The sequence below is a fragment of the Haliotis rubra genome, unplaced genomic scaffold (genome assembly GCF_003918875.1).
Source record: "Haliotis rubra isolate DU_JTF1 unplaced genomic scaffold, ASM391887v1 Scf12, whole genome shotgun sequence".
Lineage (NCBI taxonomy): Eukaryota > Metazoa > Mollusca > Gastropoda > Lepetellida > Haliotidae > Haliotis > Haliotis rubra.
The window spans coordinates 2,719,925-2,743,875 of record NW_025765114.1 but is presented as its reverse complement, the minus strand read 5'-3'; the positions used below and the strand labels follow the sequence as shown (position 1 = coordinate 2,743,875).

At 41.6% G+C, this 23,951-nt stretch overlaps 1 protein-coding gene across 4 annotated transcripts in view; it reads right to left on the bottom strand.

Annotated features, from left to right (window-relative positions):
* LOC124262554 (short transient receptor potential channel 3-like) overlaps window positions 1–23,951 on the bottom strand; it is a 215,569-nt gene that overhangs the window by 69,943 nt on the left and 121,675 nt on the right. For 2 of the 4 annotated variants that reach the window (XM_046697058.1, XM_046697066.1), the window contains exon 1: window positions 1,830–2,337. The exons of the other annotated variants lie outside the window; for them this stretch is intronic. In XM_046697058.1, coding sequence (XP_046553014.1) covers window positions 1,830–1,953 — 124 coding nt within the window. In that variant the 5' untranslated portion in view covers window positions 1,954–2,337. Of the gene's footprint in view, window positions 1–1,829; window positions 2,338–23,951 lie in introns of those variants that run through there. 4 annotated transcript variants of the gene reach the window in all.

The window sequence follows — 23,951 nt, the reverse complement described above, 5'->3', positions numbered from 1 at the left end:
GCATTTAACTAGGATGACGTCAAGTATGTTTTTTTTTTCACCCGGGGACGGTGGGTAGTCTAAAGGTTAAAGTGTTCACTAGTCACGCCAAAGACCCGGGTTCGATTCCCCACATGGGTACAATGTGTGAAGCCCATTTCTGGTGTCCCCAGCAGTGATGTTGCTGGAATATTTCTAAAAGCGGCATAGAACTAAACTCACCTACTGCGTGATGTGTATCACACTGTCAAGCTGATTACAAACAGTTGTTGAAAGAACAATTCGCAAGTAGAACAATGATGATGATGAAGCGGTGAAGCGGTTATGCGGCCACCAAATAGGCTGATGTGTTATTGTGATTTGAAAGCCCTGATTTTGTATGGCTGGAGCATACTGGAATCCGAAATATCAATTACATTTTCAAAAATGAATAAATGCCTTTGCGTCACTGCAAGTCATATTTTTTTATATGAATGTTCTAGACCCTGTTTCTCAGTGCCAAGAAGTGGAAAGTTTCAGATATTGTTAGTAGTGGTGTGACGATTCATCGATACGCATCGATCCATGGATCGCCGATACAGTGAATCGATACAAAGTTTTACATTGTCCTCTATCCCGATACGATACTTCCAATGGGCCATGATACATCGATGTTTTACTTTAAATATTGCCGAATCGCGATATCTGTCAAGATATACTGTTTTTAAAATCAGCACAATCTTCATTCTATTATGTGACTGCACTGACTGCATCCAGCAACATGCAGACATTAAAGGTGTTTTTTATCTATTCTGTTTATAACAGTATTATATTTTACTTAATTTGTACTTGTTTTTAAAAAGTGTATAATGTGACTTTTTTCAAATAAAGTTTCATATAAACATTGCTTTTGTTTTGATCTTAAGGTCTTTTATAGTTGGTGTTAGAATTAAAGGTTTTATATCGTGATACGTATCGTATCGCCACCCTTATATCGGCATTTGTATCGTATCGCAGCTTCAGTGCACAATACTTTGGCAATATATCGTCGTAACTAAACTTTTAGTATCTTGATGTATCGTATCGCAGGTTGAATGCTAATACCAGCACTAATTGTTAGTAGCTAATATATGTTACAAAAGGCTAGGTGTGTTTTCAAGAGCATGTGTCACTCAATCTATAAACAAACAATGATAAATGTCAAGACAACGCTATGTGTTTCAGTTCTATTGAAACAGCTCACACTTGTTGTCTACTGCATAACATGGTTATTGGTCAGCACTGATGGTCATCTGATTGTTGGGTTGTTCACAACAAAGCACTATCGCCTGAACTAGATTATCAATAATTCCTCAATTACAACCGGTACCCTGGTAACAACATCATACTCTACCAATGCTATAACCGTTGCTGGCATCTTTGTGTGGACCTTTCTCAAATTTGGAATTGTGAATCTTTCTCAAAGTAGAATGCGTTTGCGCCCATAACACATTTACAGGCCTCCGGCTAATTTCTTCTACGCGTTAAAAACATTGTTTTGTTTTGAAAAACGACACCCTTTTCGTTTCGAAATCTGTATGAAAGTTTACATTCGTCGATACATTTTTACCAAAGACGTAGACGTTCCGTTTAACTGAAAGTTCACATTTGGCAGACTTATTAAGAGATCGATCCCTTATATCGTGGACGTTCATCAGCTGCTACAGTGATGCATGATTGGGAGGATACGGTAACCAACCCGAGACAACTCACGTACCTTAAAACATCCCGACTCTCTATAATACTGATTTGTATGCATGCGTCCTTGTTTAAACAAAACACGTACATATACTCTTAAAGTGTTTATGTTAATAAATTTGGTTAATACTCACGGGTCTCTGGTTTTAAGCAGATATGTTTATTAAATACGTCCACTGATGTGAACGCCTGTCCACAGTCCGAACACTCGAAGAAGGATGCTAAATCCGTCAATGTCATTGCGATGTGCATCGGCATCAACAGTTTCAATCAGCGTCAATTGTCACTTCCGTAACACACGTACATACAAAACCTGCGCTCTTTCGTTAAGTGGTGGGACGTCGTTTCAAACAAGCACAATCAATTTCAGTTATCAAAATTTTGCTGTATAACGTCTTTCAACAAAAAATCAGAAATAGCTGGGGTGGTTCCGTGAATACATCCGCTGTATTGCCTCCAAGTGTAATTTCACACAAGAACACTGAATTTCGTAAACTTTCTCTACGGTGAAGGCAAATGACGCTCCTGCAAGTGAGATCAGTAAGGTGCTTCACAGGACGCCGACTTGAAGTCAATTCACCACGACAGAACTTAATTGCATTCTGCCAAGTTCTATAGATGTCTACAACTATACTGGTATTCCCAGATCCGTCCAGGTGACGGAATAGTATACGCATGTATTCTGGAAGGCTGGTTCTACGTAACTGTTCTCTGGGTGGAAGGTTTTACGTAGCTGTTCCCCGGGTGGCAGGTTTTACGTATCTGTTCTCTGGGTGGCTGGTTGAAATGTTCTCTGGGTGGCTGGTTTTACGTAGCTGTTCTCTTGCTGGTTTTTTCAACTGTTCTTTGGATGGGTGGTTGTACGTAACTGTTCTCCGGGTGGCGGTATGTAAGTAAATGTCCTCTGGATTTTGAATCTGGATGAATGGTTGTACGTAACTGTTTTCTGGGTCTCTGATTGTACTCAACTGTTCTCTGGATGGTCAGTCTGGATGGCTAGTTGCGTGTAACAGTTCCCGATGCTAATGACCAAAAGGTGACTACAGTCTATTGTCAGGATCACTGGTTGTCAGCCAGCCTAAATGCCTGGCCAGCTGGATGAACTATGACACTGGGTTCTAATTACACTCTTCATATTCTGCTTTGTCTATTGCGTCAGTGACAACGTCACCTTTTGTTGTTGTGCGGGACATCAAGGGCAGGCTTGTTAATTACACAGTCGGTGACAAAGGCCAGAACACAGCCATCACGCCGCCATCATGTGTTTACCACATGGTGTCATATTAGAGGTTTATCACACATCCGAGAAATAATTATGAGCCTCAGTTTCATAAGATGATTGCCTATGTGCCTCTGCATGTACTCAGGTTTTCACGATTATGTATCCAATCACGGGTAACGGTCTTCTCATATTTTCCCAACCACTGTTGTTAGGGTATTTAGTACCATTCTGTAACCTTCACAAGAATTCTGAATTAGGAGGTGTGGACTGCATCCATTGTGATGTATGTCACGGACTGGTTCCAAAGTCCCACCTGTTTCATAAACAATGTACACCACATGTCACTCATCCAGTGGTTGTCAGTTTCCTGGTTCCAGTGTCAGTTTCCCAATTTCCCTTTAAAAGATTCAATGTATGTATGGCACAGTGCTGTAGATTTCAATATGGATCCAACTCTTAGCTTAATGAATGATATTGGCCGGCAACGTATTTGAATATATACCGATGTCTAAATGATATCCATATGGCACTAGTGGAGGCGTATATATCACAATAATAACTCCAGGACCTACTAACATATGGCGCGGTATCTCTCATGCCATCAGCCTGTGTACGCTGGATATACCAATAGAGCACATTGTGTTATATTCATGGCAGGTCAAGTATATGGTGAATACTTTCCCCACTTCTATCGGCATTTGACCCCTTTTTAGTGCAACTGATCCAGGTATGACGTGCAACATATTAACAGCTCATCACCCAAACGAGAATCAAATAACAGAAACCTGTATGTTAATCAAGAATGCTTGGTGCGAGATGAACACTAGCCAGTTTGTTGCCAGGAGAGTGGTACTATAGTACTTTGATGGTTGTAGGTTAATGTCTTTCTCACACTAATATTTCAGTTTGCAATATCCATATAATTTCAAGACGCCCAGATCCGCTGGTATCATGCAATCAGTGTGCAGAAAGCCGTCACACGCTGATCATTTCGTCCAGACTAGGGAGAGAATAATAGCTATATCAACGTAGGCCTACGGGCATTTCAGTTTCATGTACATTTGTCATGGGTAGATGGCAGTTGAAGCCGATACTTCCCTGAACCTGTCACTTGCAGTAGTGGTTTCTGGTGGCAGGCCATCTTAGATGCATCGAGTTCCGTTTGAAAAATCCACACTGTTGATGTCAACAGTGATATTTGAATCTGCGATTTACACGCGCTAATGTACATATCCATCACGTTGTACATTTCATTACCATGACAACCATGCCCATCACTTTAACACAGTTCTATGATTAAACGATGTCCAGGACACTGTCCGGTGGTGCTATGACGTCACTAGACACTGACAACACTGCATGTGATCCGCTGTTCTCGATATCTAGCCAGGGCAATAAAACACTACGGACGGGAGAGCTTGTATTTATCAGTATAACCGACATTGCTGGCACAGGAAACACATTCACCTCCCATGAAACAGAACGAATGAAGTCCTGCTGGGCTGTAGAAAGTCATATTTTTTCAGCAGGAAATACCAATTGCCATGCTTGTCCAAAACGTTGTAAACCTCCATGAAACAGATTCCATGTTTGCCGCCAACTGACGAAAATTATGCATTAAATTCCAGGAAGTATGAAAGCCCGTACGAGCTGATCATTTCAGTATCCAAAACACCACAGGCTCTGCCCCAACAAGTTTGTAGAGTAAAATGATGCCTCAGCCTTTTACTGTCTTGTCCCCGGGTGATGAAAATTATAAGTGCAGATGGCGATCTGAAGGGTAATTAGTGGTCGGTACATTCCAAGGGAGCGGGGTATTGTGTTTCTGGTCGCTAAAATCCCGACACGGCTTGTATCGCCGTAAAGCCTTGACCAATTCACCCGCGAGACCCGTCAGGGGCGACAAGCTGTTGCCATAATGCATCCCTACCTTGAACACCATTGTTACTGGAGATTAGCTAGTACGACCGAGACAACCCCTGTGGACCCGTCAGTCTCTTGGCCCTGTATCTCGACAATATGAATTGTCCCAATGACCTGTGTGCATACATTCTGAGTACGTTTTCCACTGTTTAACGTCATGAGAGACACCAGGGACTTCAAATTATGAATACCATTAAATGTTTTCCCATAGATAACTAGTTGTCCATTGACCACACATTGGTTTTATTCAGTTTCTGGCTAATGGCATGCTGTGTCGTCAATGACTTCAAATCAATAGGTTTGTAAAATTATTTTTTGATAATATTCTATGGAAATAACAAACACAAGTATATTCAACCTAAACGTACCATTGAAAATCAAACCGTTTGTAAAAGCGGCGTAAATCTATACTCACTCACTCACTCTGTCACTCACTCAAACCGTTTGTAAGATGAGGTCATAACAACAACCTTACAATCCCCAATCAATTACAACCTCCTATCAATTACAATCCCCAATCAAATTGTCTCATGGAACTGGCCGAGCTCTTCAAAGAAGAGCAAGTATATGTGTGTAGTTTATGTAGCATTTATCTATCTGTCTGTCTCTTGTTCGTAAGAACATTATGACAAGGAGTTAACGGCACTAGATCCACCTAGCTGAGAGCAATACAGCTCAAGTGCATGACCTGGAAGAGCGTTAGGATCACATGACGTCACACAGGCGGCTGGCCATCCGCCAGAGTTGCTGCTTGTGGACAAAAGTTTTGTAGGGATAAATGGCCATACCAATGTACCTATTGTGTCACTGAAGACTTCTCAATACCCTCATTTGTTACTTCACGCCGCCCGCTTAGCCCAAACTGTTCAAGTGGTGGTAACATTGCCGTAAGAAGTGGCCGGGCGATGACGGTGGTCTGAACAGTATAGTAATAATAAAACTAGTAATAGTCCGCTTATATGGCGCTCATATCCACATATAGGGTTGAGGAGATGCAGTGAGTACTAAGTTCCAAGGTGGATACCATCGAGACTGAAGTATCCTTCTAGCGATAGTGTGGAACATACCGTGCTTAAATGGAGAACTACATTCACCACAGTTATGATGTGGTGAAAATGTGGTGTATGTGTTACAAGTTCATTTTTAGAGTCAATTACTCTATGTCCTTTCATTTCTTTAATATTCGTGCGTCTTATTCTCCGAAGCTAAATCCATATGTTTAACACTCCATGATTATCTGTTACACTATTTCCGGAAGAACTTTGTTGCAAAGCACAAACGTCCCCAAAACACCAGTAGTATTTCAGATTTAGGATGTTTGTAAAGCACAAAGTAGATTTATCATCAATGCAATATTCTCGGAGCCAGCAAGTCCCCTGTAGGGTAACAACTACACTATCACTTATAGTCTCTAAATATTTATGATTTTGATTTAAACAAATAATTCCGTTTGTTGGTTTTATTTAAGGCATTAGCAGGGCAGAAAGGACCGGCCAGAAGGCGGAATAATGCGGTTCAGTTACTGTGAGATAGGCTAGGTAACAACAAGTACATCAGTCATCGTCTATTGCTGCCACGGCTGTGCGATCGAACACGACAAGAAAGGCCCTTACATTGCAAAACTGAACATATACAGGCTGCTTGATGTTAACGATCAAACCTAGTTTCCGTCACCGGCCAACCCGCATTCCGCTAGAGATGGTTAAATATAAGCAAAATGTGCACAAAATGTTGGTGACCCCCCAAGACTTAAGATCAGTACATCTTACTTAAAATTCAAACCAATCTGAAAAAATAACTTACACAAAAATTCCTCTAAAATTTTGAAAGTTTCATTTGAAACGTTTGCTCTATGGAACAAGATGACTTGAATGAAACTTCTATAGTCTGTTTGCTGTGAAAACGTACCGACGAATTTCACTTTCAACAAAAATGTAAATTAATCAAATAAAGTGAAATTAAGATTGCGAATCCTCATAATTTTACCTTGCCATTTGAACATTTAAAACGCAGAATTTTTTTCAACTTAGGATAAAAACGATCATAGTTTCAAATCGCTATTACTGGTTTGTATTACAAAGGGGTAAGTGCAGTAGTTGGAACAGTGAAACAAATGCACATGCGGTACGTGATGAGCGTTAACTTAGACCAACCCTACTTGTTCTCGGTGTTTCATTTAATGTGCATACCAGCTTGTAATACAAACCAATATTAGCGATTTGAAACTATGATCGTTTGATAAACAACTTTTATCCTAAGTTGAATGAAATTCTCAGGTTTAAACGTTCAAATGGCAAGGTAAAATTATGAGGATTCGCAATCTTAATTTCGATTTATTTGATTTACATTTTTGTTCAAAGTGAAATTCATCGGTACGTTTTCACTGCAAACAGACTATAATTGCCCAGTAACTGCGGCACTCAGGCAGGACACAGACAACCAGCAATGCAAGCCACATGCACGACATACAAGGCAACAACACTGTGATTGTACGAACGTTTCCGAAACACGAAACAAGCTCACTGGCTTCTCCTGCAGAGATACATCATGACAAACAGTATGTGGCAGGCAGACACGATGCGGTGTGTTCAGAGCTCACAATCAGGACACATAAAAGGTAGATGTTTAACTCCAAGTAGATCAAACAGTCCAATTACATGCCTAACATCTGATTCAATACTGAAACAGACAAATATTATTTTTGAAGCCCAGTATTATTGGCATTCAGAAGCAACACGACACCGTGTGATTTCCCGTCTCCTGCAATGACGTATTGTATGGACAAACGTGGACATATGCCGTTCTTCATGCAATCATCATGTACAAAGGTCCTCACCGATTCTTGCTAGCCGCCCACTCATATGCACGTAAATCTGCTTACATAGATGTCTCCTATTTCATTTTCACATATTATCGGTGCCAGTGTGGTGGTAAGCAGTATCATTAAAGGCCTACGGAGACCGGCAGTGATGTTAACAGTCGTGATGTTACCGGCAGTGATGTTAATGTCGTGATGTTAACTGCAGTGATGTTAATGTCGAGATGGTACCGGCAGTGATATTAACTGTCGTGATCTTTACTGCAGTGATGTTACCGGCAGTGATGTTAATGTCGTGATCTTAACTGCAGTGATGTTAACTGTCGTGATGTTAACTGTCGTGATGTTAACTGCAGTGATGTTAATGTCGTGATGTTTACTGCAGTGATGTTAATTGTCGTGATGTTACCGGCAGTGATGTTAACTGTCGTGATGTTAACTGCAGTGATGTTAACTGCCGTGATGTTTACTGCAGTGACGTTAACTGTCGTGATGTAGACTGCAGTGATGTTAACTGTCGTGATGTTAACTGCAGTGATGTTAACTGTCGTGATGTTTACTGCAGTGATGTTAACTGTCGTGATGTTAACTGCAGTGATCTTAACTGCAGTGATGTTAACTGTCGTGATGTTAACTGCACTGATGTTAATGTCGTGATGTTTACTGCAGTGATGTTAATTGTCGTGATGTTACCGGCAGTGATGTTAACTGTCGTGATGTTAACTGCAGTGATGTTAACTGTCGTGATGTAGACTGCAGTGATGTTAACTGTCGTGATGTTAACTGCAGTGATGTTAACTGTCGTGATGTTTACTGCAGTGATGTTAACTGTCGTGATGTTAACTGCAGTGATGTTACATGATTAACATTGCGGTGTGACACAACATCAATATGCGGGTGTTTCTATGTGTGGGCAATTAGAAAGTTACAAATATCTCAATGGCATTGAAGAATGTTTTTATAGGCTCACATTTGCTACCAACATGTCACTACTTCAGTTAATGTTTTCAGTAAGAAAAACTGTTTTAATGTTGGCGATGCCGGGAGCGAACAAGGGTCTCCACAGAGTGCCGAACGCCGTGATGTCAAGCATCTCCCAGTGCACCCAGATCAATACCACGTAATGAAAGACGCCCTCTATCGCCGCTGGAAATTGACATGCTCGGGCATTCATTTGTAGTGAACACGGTGACTAAACTCCCGACACCGACACAGTCAACATTAGCTCTGGCACCTTCAGATGGAAGAACAACACTTGGGAATAGAGAGGGGCGAATGTCTGGCACGTGATGCCACGTTGACAACCATGCGATCTACACTCCCGACTCCGACACGACCAACATCGGCTACGGCTCAGACTTAAGAACAACAACCGGGAACGGACATGAGACGAAGTCTTCGCCTATTTAGATATTGTCCATTTTTTGTCATAAACTAAGACACAAGACTATATACTATTTATTAAGATGTCGTATCACTGACGCTGTCAGTACCGTGGATCAAGTTAGCCATTAAGAACTTAAGTAAGCAATTCAAAAACGTATATTCAAGCTTCTAATTTTTTTTATTTTATTTTTTTAAATATTTTGGACTCGATATAAAAATACGTGTTCAGATCCTAGACACAACACGTTCTTTGTATCTAAATTTGATGTGGTTAGAGTCTAAACCTTTTGAGGAGCATGTTTAACATCGTGTTTAGGGTTGAGTTGTGGGAACGGTCTACATCTCTCCCAGCCTCAACCCCCAATCATCAACACATACTTGACATAATTTTTAGACATTCAAAATTTAATTTCTATATGTTTCAAAGCAACAACAACGTCATGATCACCACACTTTCAGAAACCCAGAAGGATACGGACCTGCAACCTCTTCATGTTGTTACCTTTGGCCCAACCACCTGTCGCCACAAACGTCAATATTCCCAGATTCATGTTATGTACCTTGTCCATGTCAGTATTGTACTGTATAGTACTGAAAGTTCACCATTACATCCAGCTGGCATAGACGTTATGTGTCCGTAAACCTGATTTGTACATATTATTTCAACATAAAGGACACATCTCAACCTTGTTTGACTCAATGCATAGTGATATGCACGTTATTAAATTTAAACATCTTTCTATTTCCTAACAATATTAGGAACATGCATTATGAAATGCGTTTTTTCGTAATTACCTTTAACATGTTAAAATTCTAAATTCACATTCTGCCATAGCGACTGATTAAGAACACTCGATGTTCGAATACACATTTAATTCCAAGGTCAAACACTCTGTAGCCAAGACATGTATCAGCAAAATGCAATAATTTTGTATGCCGCTAATCTCCATTCCATCTCCATTCATAATCTTCCTCAACACTGCATCGTATATTGACCCGCCAGCCAACACGTGTGTGTGTGTTTACATTTTGTATTATTAGGTAGTCCGTGTAAGGACGACCATGAGCAGGATGGAAACGCTCGAGGTTGAGCTGTAACTCCACTCGTTGCTGTCTTGTCATTTGGGTATTTGTATAACTAACTACAGAAGTTTGTTGTAGCGTATAACAGTCGATCACTTCTGTAGCTGAACGACACTGTAAATTAACGGTCCCCTCGGAGCGGAAGTAAGTGACCGCTCCCTGCCCCAAGGCATCTTGGGATGAGCTGTAATGGCCGATGCGGCATGTTCGATTCACCAGATTAAATATATTGAGAATCCACATCATCTCCAAGTCTGCTGAACCCGATACACCACATTTGAACTCAACGTATTCTTCGTCTTGATACTAAGCTGGTTCCGCCGTTGACATATACGAGTTGACTGTTCCCTAACATGTTTAGAAGTCAACGTGATTTGTATGTAAATACATTGAATCTAAATTCTTGTAAATTGTGAAAGATTCAAATATTTTTTATATGTGTTAACTCGACTCACAATTACAAGAATGTCTTATTTTTTTAATCGCTGTACGGTCGTATAACTGTTTTCTCAGCCCTATGTGGGTGCCGTTGTACAAAACAACCTTAGCGCTACGACAGTCGTAAGTCTAGATGTTAAGGTATAGGAGTTACGATCACCCTAGGGCTAAGATCGCTTTGTATAACGGCATCCTGTTCAGAGAAGATAGATAGTTTGACGTCCAGTTTCACTGAGCTTTGTTACGAATAACACTGAAGGCTGTTATTATTTGTTATGATCACAAACGTTATATATTCCTGTTCAGGGTGTGAGGAAGTAAAGTACATTTAGCCAAGCAACAGCTGGTGGGTTTTGCATAACAAACATTATGTAACTAGAAGCACATTTTGTAACATCCATCTACAGTTACAGCTAAAGCTGCACGGCCGTAGCAACAGTGAGTGCATTTTTCTGTTGAGCAGTTTCTCAGTTACGCCAAGGTTAGTCAGCTTATCCCATCTTCGGCCCGATAATTGTATTAACTTCTTTTGCTGGCTCCACCTTCTCATGGTAGCCAATCAGATAAGCCGTTACAACCGAGCTTGCCAGTGTTAACAAAGATGGCGGCCGCAGCCGCGAAGGATTGCTCGCAGTGCGACTCAGATTTAGGGGGGAAATCATACAGACGAATTGACAGGTCTGAAACCTTCAAAAATATATGCAAGAACTCCTTCTACCTCGTTCAGGGTACCCCTGCAACAAATGTTTTGCCAAGTTTAATCGGTTAGATAAAAGAAGCGGAATTGAGTTATAGAAGCATTGTGATTGGTACGCTCAACTTCCCAGCGTAGACACCTGATTGGATAAAAAGCCAGCAAGGGGAGGTAATACATTTATCGGGCCGAGCCGTAGATGCATCCATGGTACTAGTGGAGATTTATCGGAACATATATCCTGGAGATTATCGAGGATGGTAACAAACTTTACCGTGCTTATCAACACAATTCGATCCATGCGACCATCTGACCAAACTCTGAACAATGCCTCAGACTATTTGTCGTTACGTGCCAGGTGAATAGCTTCGAATGACAGGTCGCCACAAACGCGAGGACGGACGTACGTTTTACAATGGCTGTACACTAAGATCTCATCTGTCGGCACATGGTAACATATGCCTCCATTATACTCCCGAGATCAATGCGGTCTGAGTGGATGGAGGTAAGGGTGCCTTTTTCATACAAGAATAACACTGTGAGATTACCCGTCCCGGGCGAAATCAATGTCTTGTTCTAAAGAAAAGAAGATCTGACCTTTGCTGCATATAAACCAGATAAAGCTTTAATTCCGAGACACGAATGACGTTTTCTTATCACTGTGACAACGCTTGTCAAAGAAAGCCATATTTGAACAATGCTAGACAGACACACGTCCTGAATACAAAGAACGGCAGAAACTTCATAACAGTTCAACCTATCATTAGGTTATAGGAGTGGGGGTGTGAGTGGGAATCCTATTAGTCCGATCACGTTTAGAAAATCCAAAGTAAGTCGGGTCTAACACTTCAAACCTTTGGCGTGGGGAACCTTCGCATCGGTATTATTTCAGCGACAAAACGACTCGAGATCTGGTTTGATGGCTGGTTGTTTAACGTCGCACTGAGAAGTTTTATAGTCTGTTACATTCAATCCTGTGATTGACATCAGGAGCATCGATCTACGTAATTGGGATACGATAATGTGTCAACCAAGTCAGCGAGCCTGACCACCCGATGCCGTTAGTCGCCTCCACAAAGAGAGTCTGGTTCACAAAGGGGATACAACACCGCGAATATTGGGTCACTGGGCCACATGGGGGAAATCCCCGAGCAAGGGTCTGGAAATGACAAGCCAACTATGCGGCGAATATAGGACGTAAACCATCCACCACAGATTTCTTGAAAAGAACTGGAAATAGAATAGCAGCACGGAGAGTGACCGCACATAAATCGCTTGCAGAGTATACTTGACGCATTGCCATATATTGCTTACTGCCGGTGCTGGATACATTAACCCCATCCCTGTTCTTTGAGGTTGGAAATAATACCCAATATGAAATCAATATGTCAAAGGACCATTGAAATTCTCTGATAAAAGTGTATGCTTGTCAATCACATCCCACCCATGATGTTCCAGTGTGTCTGCAAACAACATCATCACCTGTATGTTTAACGAAACAGCGTGGGGCTGGCTTTAGACTAGTCCCTGAATATATATAATTTTAATGGTAACAAATAAACCCATTTGAATTGAAAAGGAATCACAGTTATATGGGCAGTTCCGAACGTGAGGGAATCTAGACATGCTTCATAAAGGACTTTAGCATTGCAGGGAGGGCTGGGCAGTATTCAGTTTGCGAAATAGCCACTGGCCCGCTAGAATGTGCCTATTGAAAAACCGATCGGGCCAGAAAATCTCTACTGGCCCGACTGGCTAGCGAATATATCAGTATATCAGTATATCAGTCTCTCCCAATTGTTAAGTTATAAGACACTTTTAAATCATGCAGGATAATGGCCTGATAAAAAAGTTCTTCATATTAGCAGCAAAATGATGAAACCCGTGTCTACATTCAAATTTCGGAATAATGAATTATTTTGTAGGCTAGTAACTTTCAGACATAGCTAGCCCGACTGGCTAGCAAAATTTGGAAATTATTTCGCCCAGTGGCTATAGGGAAAATATTGAGGTTCAGGGACTGTGAGCAGCCGTACTCTGTATTTACTTCCAGGATACACTATCCATTACCATCCCGTTCTTATCAAACTTCCAGTCATGACCATCTACGCTGTGAAAGCGAACAATACCAGCTTATCAAATTATGCTGTCGACAGTTCTGTCTACAGTGTAATAGATTCCGAACTCACTTTAAACAAGCGCCCACGCTATCATGCACTGGTCGTTTCCAAACGCTGGGTTATTGTCGAAAAGAGAGTAACTTGCAACAGATCTGCCCGTGGAAGCATTACGCTGTCTGTGGGTGTTTCCGTCCGAGCTGGCGCGACCTTTAGGGTATAATTGGGGCTGTAAGGACCCGTTATCGTTACTTTGAGAGTTTCTGCTGTAATAAAAACCTCCCTGAGTTGTACAGCAGAGCAGGTCTTCGGTACTTAATTCTTGTTGTAGGTGATGACATCTTAACAAGGGATCAGTAGTCGCAATGGTTGATAGAAGTGGATCGTCCTTGACGATGAAAATCTCTTTGATTGGGGTCAGGGTTAACGCTCTTTGCTATAGTACGGCGTGTCAGTATGGGAGGAAGCCCGCGATGCAGATCGAGCTCAGTTGAGAACCTGCGTAATATGGAGCTGATTAATCACGAATTATATTAAAGACAAATCTGGGATTCAAAACCATAGGATCCTGGTACTCGTAAGAGTCGCAGCTCTTCACAGCGACTGATGCTCCGAATATATAACATCCGAGAATCTATACCCGCTCATTCTTTAATTATTAGTCCGCCCCTTTACAAAGTGCAGTTGATTATTGTGACGATGAGGATGGGGTTTTTGTGGGGTTTGTTTTGTTTTGTTTAACGCCGCACACAGCAATACCCCAGCTATATACGCGTAAATATTCTAGAAAGGACCCGACAAACCAGTGAATACAAAGTTAATAAACGATAACATGAATGAAACCACTCAATGAACCTGATCACCGGATCCCGCTAATCGCCCCTTGCGTCAAGCATGGGATGCTGATGACTAAAGGGTCATCACTGTAACCATCTGTACATGGAATCTGAATCAAGGGGTCACGTCCCTAATCCCGCCCTGACCAGACAAACCGATGATTGAAAGCAGCGGTCCATCGTGGCTGAAGGCTAGACCCTATAATATATCTACACAATAGATCGTGCCGTATCTTTTCTTGTAAGAGCACGCCCAGCGGTAGATATATTTGAACGGCACATGACGGCGCCCGGGCCCCTGCGGCGTCTGATGCAAGGTCACCATCGATATATTTGGTATGATGACGTACGTCGGTCTCGTACATCGACACTCAATCTGGCGGCTGCTGTGCAATCCATGGCAACTACAGTCCAAGCGGTAATATTCCTAATGTGTTCTGCGCTCCTTTGTCGGGGTTAGATAATGCTACCGTTTTGGGGAATCCACGGGAATTCTTAACTCTACACTAGTAATGGCAGTATTGAGCACAGGTTACTCTCCCAGTAACCGCTGCCATGACTTAACATCGAACTCGGTGTCGGCCTAGGTGGCGCTGCCTACATGAGAGGACGATAGTCACTCACGCTCTCCGAACCCGGCCTAAATAAATGAAATATAATGTCCACTGAGAAAGGGAATAAAGGTAAAACGAACACGGATACTCCATCCAAGTCTGTTGCGCCCAGTATGGAAGAATATATGCAAACCTGAGCGAGAACAAGCTCCGAGAGACCAGGTGAACATGCCGACCACCCCGGCAGCCATTACAGTACCGGCCAACTCGGATAGGGACGAACTGAAAGCGTTCATACTAGAAGCCTTGAAAGTCCAGAGTAAAAATGGACTTAATGAACGAGGACATTAAAGACTTATACAACACAACGACAGATATCTTAGCGTCTGAGTCGTTTTGGGCATCTGTAAGTCCTTTTTGTATCAAAATACATTTCATTACGGCGTAATATGTTGATGTACTTAGAATATATTTTCTGGTTATTTAACTTGTCTCATATTTGATAAGCAGGAGATTCGTCGACATAAGTGAAGCAAATATCTGCATGTTAACGTTATGATAGCACGAGATCAGCCGGACCAACCACCCTGGCACTCATGTGGCACTGGTCAGGAAGTTATATTATGCGATCACTTGAATACTGTAGTCAGTAGTATTGTCAGTCAATTCCGGTGCCAAAAAAACCTGGGTGAAGTGTGTCCGAACATTTTCCGGTACAAGTTTCATGGACATGTTACACCATCGTGACAATTACGGAGGAACGAAGTTAATCTGTTTGGAGTCTGGTTTGGTACGTATTACAACATCAAGATAACTGACAAGTCCCACACGTGATCGTTATTTCCTGAATTAGTTCCTAACGAACACAACGAAGCCTGCCATACACCGTTAGATAGTAAAATCGTAACTACCGCAGCTGGTCTTCAGCGACTGATCAAACCGTTCGTTAATTGCATGTCGGCTAGAGTCAAAACGTCTTGAACGTCTTCTCGCAGTTTGTATGTCGACTGTATGTCCTCACACTGTCTTCTGTCGTTTACATTCCTTTGGAGTTTAAATGACAATGACATTATATTGACTGGTCCGATCATTGGAGGAATTAAGTTATCAATGCAGCATTAGCGGTGAATGTTATCTACGCCCCATCAGCAATATTGAAGCACAATCACTTCGGTCAGAAACTAGACGAATCTGATACATATTACTAGTGACTAGTTCCGTCACAATACAGAACAAAACAACCATGCAAAAGTGAGTGAGTGAGTTTTACGCCGCTTTTAGCAATATTCCAGCAATATCACGGCGGGGGACACCAGAAATGGGAAGCCATACAGGAACGCTGGAATGAAAATGACTGGAGTACAATGTACAAACGCCGGGTAAAATATTAAATTTTCATATCGTTCAGGCGTGAAACAGTTTTTTCACTATGTTTACTTAAATAATGATCAAAATATTAAACCATTAATTAAACATTTTCTGTCTTATTGTGAAATGGGGACACGCCACAGAAACAGCAGACCATCTGGTGCTAATCGACTCGTCAATAACCGTAAGGGTCGTTGTGGTCTCACGTAGGGGTGTGAATAAAGTGGGTTTATCGTGGCCTTGATCATCATTCCAGACATTCGCAGTGTGCCAGCCTATTATTGTGTGTGTGTGTGTGGGGAGGGGGAGACTGGAGGTGATGCAGGCCTAATACGTTTACCACTTTAGTGAAAACCCACGGTTATACATTTTTTATTCTAGAAACATGACCAGGACAAACAGGGTTTCGAATCCACGAATTAGAGGTTTTTGGAGTGTGCAAAGAACGCAGTTCTGTGAGGTCTTACATGGTTGGACCACCCGTGTCCTCTGTGAGACAAGGAAGTTGGTGAATTCGATTTGTGCGTGGATATGGTTTGACATGAGTGTGTCAGTATTACATTACATTTAGCGATCCGGGTTCTTTCATCGTGTCTAGTTTAACATTCGTTTTGTAACGAATAATAGCACAAAGTTTTAAAAGCTGGCACATGTTTCCAACAAGGAAGTACTGTCAGATCACGGAGACAGTTATTGGTAAACATGATTAAAAACATGTATTCGTTCAGTTTTAAACGAAGTTCGTGTTATAATCTGCCGAGAAGGTTGCCTGGTGCCTTCAGATGTTGATACCGGGCGTTAACTGACGGCAGACAGTGACAGGGCCAGGAAGTGACGTCAATGACTGACCAGATTAACGGGGCTTACGGACCAATACGCGTTCAATATCCGGACTGAGGGCACGAGGAATGGCTACACGTGTGTGCTGGGGTGACAGACTGGTCAGGTGTACTGAGGCCTACACTGACGTACAGAAGTATGTAGTTAGTGTAACACTGTTATCCTTACCCTGCACTCAGAAGGTCTACTCGCATTTTTGTCTATACTGTCAACAAACGCGTAGAAGATCGTTACTAACTGATATTTCATCGAACAATAACTATTGCCTTTGAGTTTGGGGTAGACTTGCACAAGTCTCTAAGTTGAAAATAATAGTTTAAATGATAATTTCTAAAACATATATATAACAGACTGGCGTCCTTTGTCTTGTACAGGTCTATGAGGTAAAACTAATGGTTTCAATTATATTTTCTAAAAATCTACATACATAACAGACTGGCATCCTTAGATTGTATTGTTCGCCTATCTAGACTTGCCTCTTTGAAGGATGGGCTCAGCATACAGTGCAGCCATGCAGTAAGGCTAGGTTTGGGGTTTTTGCTTAAATAGGGTCCAGGGTTATTAATGGCGGTTGAGGTTTGGTGTGGCGTGGCGTTGTGTGCGGTGCGGCGCGGTGTATAGAGTGTTGGTGAGTTGTGTGGCGTGTTTTGTGTTGCGCTCTGGTGGGGTGTACAGTAATGCAATGCAGCGTGTCGTGTCGTGCTTGTCGTGAAATTTGAAATACTGGAATGGAATAAGGAATGAGATAACATGGAATAGGTCATCTTGCATATAAGAAATCATAAGTCATTAGATGACAGAGTTAAATAACCTGTTTGCTCGTCTCCTCTCCCTCAGGACTGAAGTGGACAATGGCAGAGGAGAGAAGCGGACACACGTCTTGTAACTTATCTGCCATATATCCGTGACGTGTGTTAATCAAACCATCTAAGCTTATTATATCAGACACTTGTCTAAAATAGGATGTGTTCCATTGGTTCATTTCAAATTTCGTTCCATACTTTACGTCCTGCTCATCAGTTTGGGACGTTCTGGAGCTACCGAACCTGGATCGCCTCGCCCGTCCTCGTCTTATAGCTGGAACTTTGCTGACAAAGACTCAAAGCATAATTCCGTTCGGTGCTCCCAGATCGCCTGATATAATCTCAATGTCTCATTCCCTGGCACTGTCTACATCAGAAAGCAAATCCAACTGGAACATCGGTACGAAACAAACCTGATAGACGCACTGTACAAGGGTCGTAAGAAAGTCATTTTGAGACGCCTGCGTATTATGCATGTGGAATGACTGTTTTTTATTACTTGGCTTCATCCCCATTTGTGAAGGAATAACACATTTACAATCATGACGTTGGACTCAAGCCAAAGCCTCTGGCTCCAAGCGGACGGATGCCAAAGCAACAAAAGCATCTGATGAAACCCCCGAAAGGATTGTCTGATGACGACTGCTATGTGGTTTTCGGACATGTAAATTGAAATGGCCTGAGTGAACACAGTGTTTTTTGTAAGATATTTTTTTCTCGATTTATGACGCTTCACTTTTCACATCTGTAGGTCTGTTTCCGGTTACGTCTGTGTAACTTCATCAAGGGTCTTCTCGATGGAGGTCGGTAAGGTGTGTATCTATTCCCTGGTTTGTCTGCTGAAGTTAGAATCAACTTTATTGGTAGATCTCCAAACGAGGTCTCTTGGCGATGGATAACATGTTGGACCCAGCCTGATCATCCTGATATAGGCATCGTTTTATCAAATTTAAATGGCTGATGTGCTGCCTTGCACATTTCATCTGTGTATATAAATATTTCATTAACGTGATCATTGAGGTCTGGATAAATGAGACTTATCATTCATTATATTTGGTTACATTAAAACTGGCCATGACACTGATGCTGGCATCGAAAGTGGTATTACCTCTTCGTGTTGTTTGTGTCTCTTTTATTGTATGTATATTTTCGGAGAAAAAGTAGTTGAGTTTTAAAGCATTTTACTCCCTAACACGGACATTAGAATTAATTATTCGGGATGAATATTGCTTATACCCTTGCAGTTATATAAAGCAGGTCGGATTAACGTTTAAGGCGCGCCTAAGTGGCACGGCACCTAAGACACTTATATTCAGACGTTCATCACCTCAGTGAGAGCCGTGAATACGAGTGTTGAGTTGACAGAGCGAGCAAAACTCCTAATAATGACGATTATGATGCGAACCTCGGACCGATGGTTCATGGCACGACTAGGAGAAACATCGTGGTGCTCCAGATCCCTGGGCAAACAATACCTCCATGCAGGACCAGTGTACTGTATTTCTCCTAGACCGTCAGAAACTGTACAGATAAGCTTAATAATGACCAACACTACCCACAATGACCGAGAAGGAAAGAATAATTACAGGTCTCGGTGAGAGATGGACGGCGAATGACCCCTGGTCAGAGACTACGATAAACATCGGTTAATGTATCCAATAAGAATACAGCATCACATGAATCATAGTCGAATTCAGCGATCGCCGGTCATAAATACTAAATACGGGCAGTAGAACTGGTAGAGGGTATATTCATCTAGTCTGAGCGGAATGACCCTGACATGAGCCGACTGAAGGGCGATCAGGAAACAAAGTGGAACACTTTATCCAAATCATTTCACAACATTACATCTACCGTATATACTATAATACAGTGATATTAGTGCAATTTGTGTTTGCACAAACTGGAAAATATATTTCAACTACGTTTAATCCCAGTTAGCCGGAAACCCTCGAGAGTGACTATTTTCTTGAAGTAATTACATCCCCGTTACAGTGATGTGTTTACTCCGAAATCCGGACAATTCAAACTTTTGGAACAGCGAGGATTCACTGTATCAGTGTGTATTTATTGTCCCAAAATGTTGTTTTTTCTTGTATATTGGCGTCCGCTGGTGTTATGTGACGGAAGTCGTGGTCTCCACACACAGTGTCTCCACACACAGGGCTTGTATATTTCCGTGGTCTCCACACATATAGGGCTTCCGTGGTCTCCACACACAGTGTCTCCACACACAGGGCTTGTATATTTCCGTGGTCTCCACACATAGGGCTTCCGTGGTCTCCACACACAGTGTCTCCACACACAGGGCTTGTATATTTCCGTGGTCTCCACACATATAGGGCTTCCGTGGTCTCCACACACAGTGTCTCCACACACAGGGCTTGTATATTTCCGTGGTCTCCACACATATAGGGCTTCCGTGGTCTCCACACACAGTGTCTCCACACACAGGGCTTCCGTTATATCCACACACAGTGTCTCCACACACAGGGCTTGTATATTTCCGTGATCTTTAAAATGAACTACACAAATGTGGACGCCGGGAGATTGTAACCACATTAGTCAGTGAGTATAGTTTGATGCCACTTTTAGCAATATGCCAGCAATATCAAGGCGGGGGGCACCAGAAATGGGCTTCACATTGTACCCATGGGCAATCGAACCAGGGTCGTCGGCGTGACGAGCGAACGCTTTAACCACTAGGCTACCCCACCGCTCCTGTAATCACACTAGTAATCATGCTATACGACTGTGGGGTTTAAACTGATTTATGACACAACGTTGTTAACTGTAACTTCTAGATGTATTCTCATTCTACTCCAATAGGTATGACAAGTTCATAGTGCTTGTCAGGAGAGTCGGCTGCCGACGCTGTCCCCAGGAGGCTGGTCTGTGTGACATCTGCACGTGTCTATTCATACCAAAAGATGTTGGTCCTACCACCCACCGACTTGTGTATATACAGTTCGACGTTATATAGGTAAAGTTGGTTTGAGTATAACATTACTGACTGTGCCATTTCACCAGACAAAATAGAGAGAATAAATCATCAATGAAGTGTGCTCTGTAATCATTATTTTAGATTATTTACGGTCTACATTAATTCTTATGTGATTGTTTTTATGCAAGGAGCTCACCAGCCACGCAGTATGATGCTAATACGTACACTTTAACTCATCATTTATACGTCATCCGCGCATCTTTATGTCAAGTCACGTGACCTTCTTCTCTACCAGCCAGTGTTTAGTCAAAATGGATAATTGGTTTTCACGGGAATGCATAGATGTGGTAGATATCTGAATGGCGATACATATAATGATAGCTCGGACTTTCTATAAGACGGGCAACTGCAGCCTAGCGATATTCCATACTTTCAGAACAGGATGCAGCAACCACAACGCGTCAAACCACCGCACACCACGTAACACCACCGCACACCACGTCATCTTGTTCACTTCAGCAGTCAGTCTATGTTCAGGCGCACCATCCAACATTACATTTCTGCAGCCTGTGGTATTGTAAGTCCGACAACACGACGAACAACTACGAAAACGCACGTGACACAGAAAAAACAGATACCTGTTGCTTCTTGGAAAGGTAAATGAAACTAACAATTAAGTATTTATAATAAATATATGTAAAATACTTGGAGTGAATTTAAAGAGATAAACACAAAAACACATAGCCACAATTATATAACCTTTGGGTTGAATATCGTTGAACCAGTACAGCAGAGTACTCAACCTTTCAGTTCAACTGATGGTCAAGACGGCCAACGTGCCACAGAGATAGCGAATGAGTGAGTATGGTTTTACGCCGCCTTTTGCAATATCACGGCGATGGACACCAGAAATAGGCTTCACAAATTGTTCCAATATGGGGAATCAAACCCGGGTCTTTGGCGTGACGAGCGAGCGCTTTAACCACAAGGCTATCCCACCACCCCGCCACAGAGGTATCGTTTAGTTAGTTAACATTAGCACTCAAGGCTAGGGACATATATGTGCTTGTTAACATTGTGCTTCAGAGATATATACATGTAAGCATTGTGCTTCAGAGATATCTACATGTTGACATTGTGCTTCAGAGATATATACATGTAAGCATTGTGCTTCAGAGATATCTACATGTTGACATTGTGCTTCAGATATTTCTGCTTGTTAACATTGTGTTTCAGAAATATCTACATGTTGACAATGTGCTTCAGAAATATCTATATGTTGACATTGTGCTTCAGAAATATCTACATGTTAACATTGTGTTTCAGAAATATCTACATGTTGACATTGTATTCAGACATATCTACATGTTGACATTGTGCTTCAGAAATATCTACATGTTAACATTGTGTTTCAGAAATATCTACATGTTGACATTGTATTCAGAGATATCTACATGTTAACAGTGTGCTTCAGAGATATCTACATGTTAACAGTGTGTTTCAGAAATATCCACATGTTGACATTGTGCTTCAGAGATATCTACATGTAAGCATTGTGCTTCAGAAATATCCACATGTTGACACTGTGCTTCAGAGATATCTACATGTTAACAGTGTGCTTCAGAAATATCTACATGTTGACATTGTGCTTCAGAAATATCTACATGTTAACAGTGTGCTTCAGAGATATCTACATGATAACAGTGTGCTTCAGAGATATAGATAAAATTAAGATTGAAGCTTCAGAGAGAAGAAAAATATCGCTTGCCTGACACGACAGTAAGAAGAAATAGCAAATCCCAAATTGTATTTTTTGAATGAAGAACAGATATTAGCAAGACAGAAAAATTCAATCCAGTGTGTGTGGTTGTCAGTACACGCTGAACTGTCTGTAATATACAAGCATATCATCTTCTGAAAAAGAAACTCGTTTACCATTTTGGCATCGTCCCCAAACACTGTCCAAGTAACGTTGTGCCTCAGACGTTCCTACCGGTCCTAAGCGAAACAGATACACACAGTGACATATAAGGCGTGTACACCAGAAAAAAACGTGACGTTTTTTCAATTATTGTTGAATGATTGCCGATAGCTGCGTATGGCCATATGGCGTGTTCGTCTAACTAGACTGTCATGTCCAGAATCCAATACGTCATTGGTTACATTTCCGTTCATCTACATGTTTTATATAGGTTCCTGTCACCTGAATGACGACAACAACCACCTTTTAATTGGGACCAACGTGGTTTCTAAAAAGAAGTGTAATTCAAGGTATTGTTAAACGTGAACTAAGTTAACATGATACATGTATGGTGTTCTGATTGTTACATTTGCTTAAGAAATGGAACTTGTCATTTTTATGTGAAGTACAAATTACGAAAAACGAAGCATTTTATTTAGATGAACAAGACCTATCCAACCTGTAACATTGTTCTGACTATAAATACAGCATACGCAGGTTCAATGTTGATCATTCTTGATTTCCAAAAAATAAATATCCAACGAGTAAACAAAGTTGAATAAATTGAATTAGAATAATTGTAATCTAACATGTACAATAGTTATGTTGTCAGTGCAAAAGAATACCCAGTTTTGACTAACCTGACAAATAGACTCTATTTGGCGTTAAAGGGTAAAATCACACGAAGGGAGCACTGAATATCTGTGTAGATATCAGGTGTTCCCGAAGAGGGTGAGTATTTCTTGCCTTTGTCCTGTCTATAATCTGTTTATATTATATATAGATGTCTGCCATGTAGGTGAGGTGAGGTGAAATTGGGTTTAACGTCGTGCTTGAGAATATTTCGCTCATGCATGCGTGTGTATGTGTATGTGCGAGTGCTTGTACTAGCCCAGACTTAAGCTGGTTTTATAGTGCTAGCTCACTGAGATACCCAACTCAGACACATTATACTGACTCCGTGCCGACCAGTCCTTGTTGTACCCATTAATGCGGAGCGCCAGGCAGGGACCAACAAGTACCATACTTTAACACCTTTTGGTATCCCGCGACCTTCCGCTCTCCGGGCGGACGCTCTAACCACTACACCACGGAGGCGGTCCCTGCCATGTAGGAATCGGTCCATATAGGCTTAAAGATGATAAAGTGAGTAGTTTGGCTTCCAAGATGTTCTTTTTAAAGATAATGTCTTCTGAGCATAGTATGAATTCGTAAAAAAAGACTTCGCATGTAAATTGTACTCTGTCATCCTACATTTCACATGATGTTC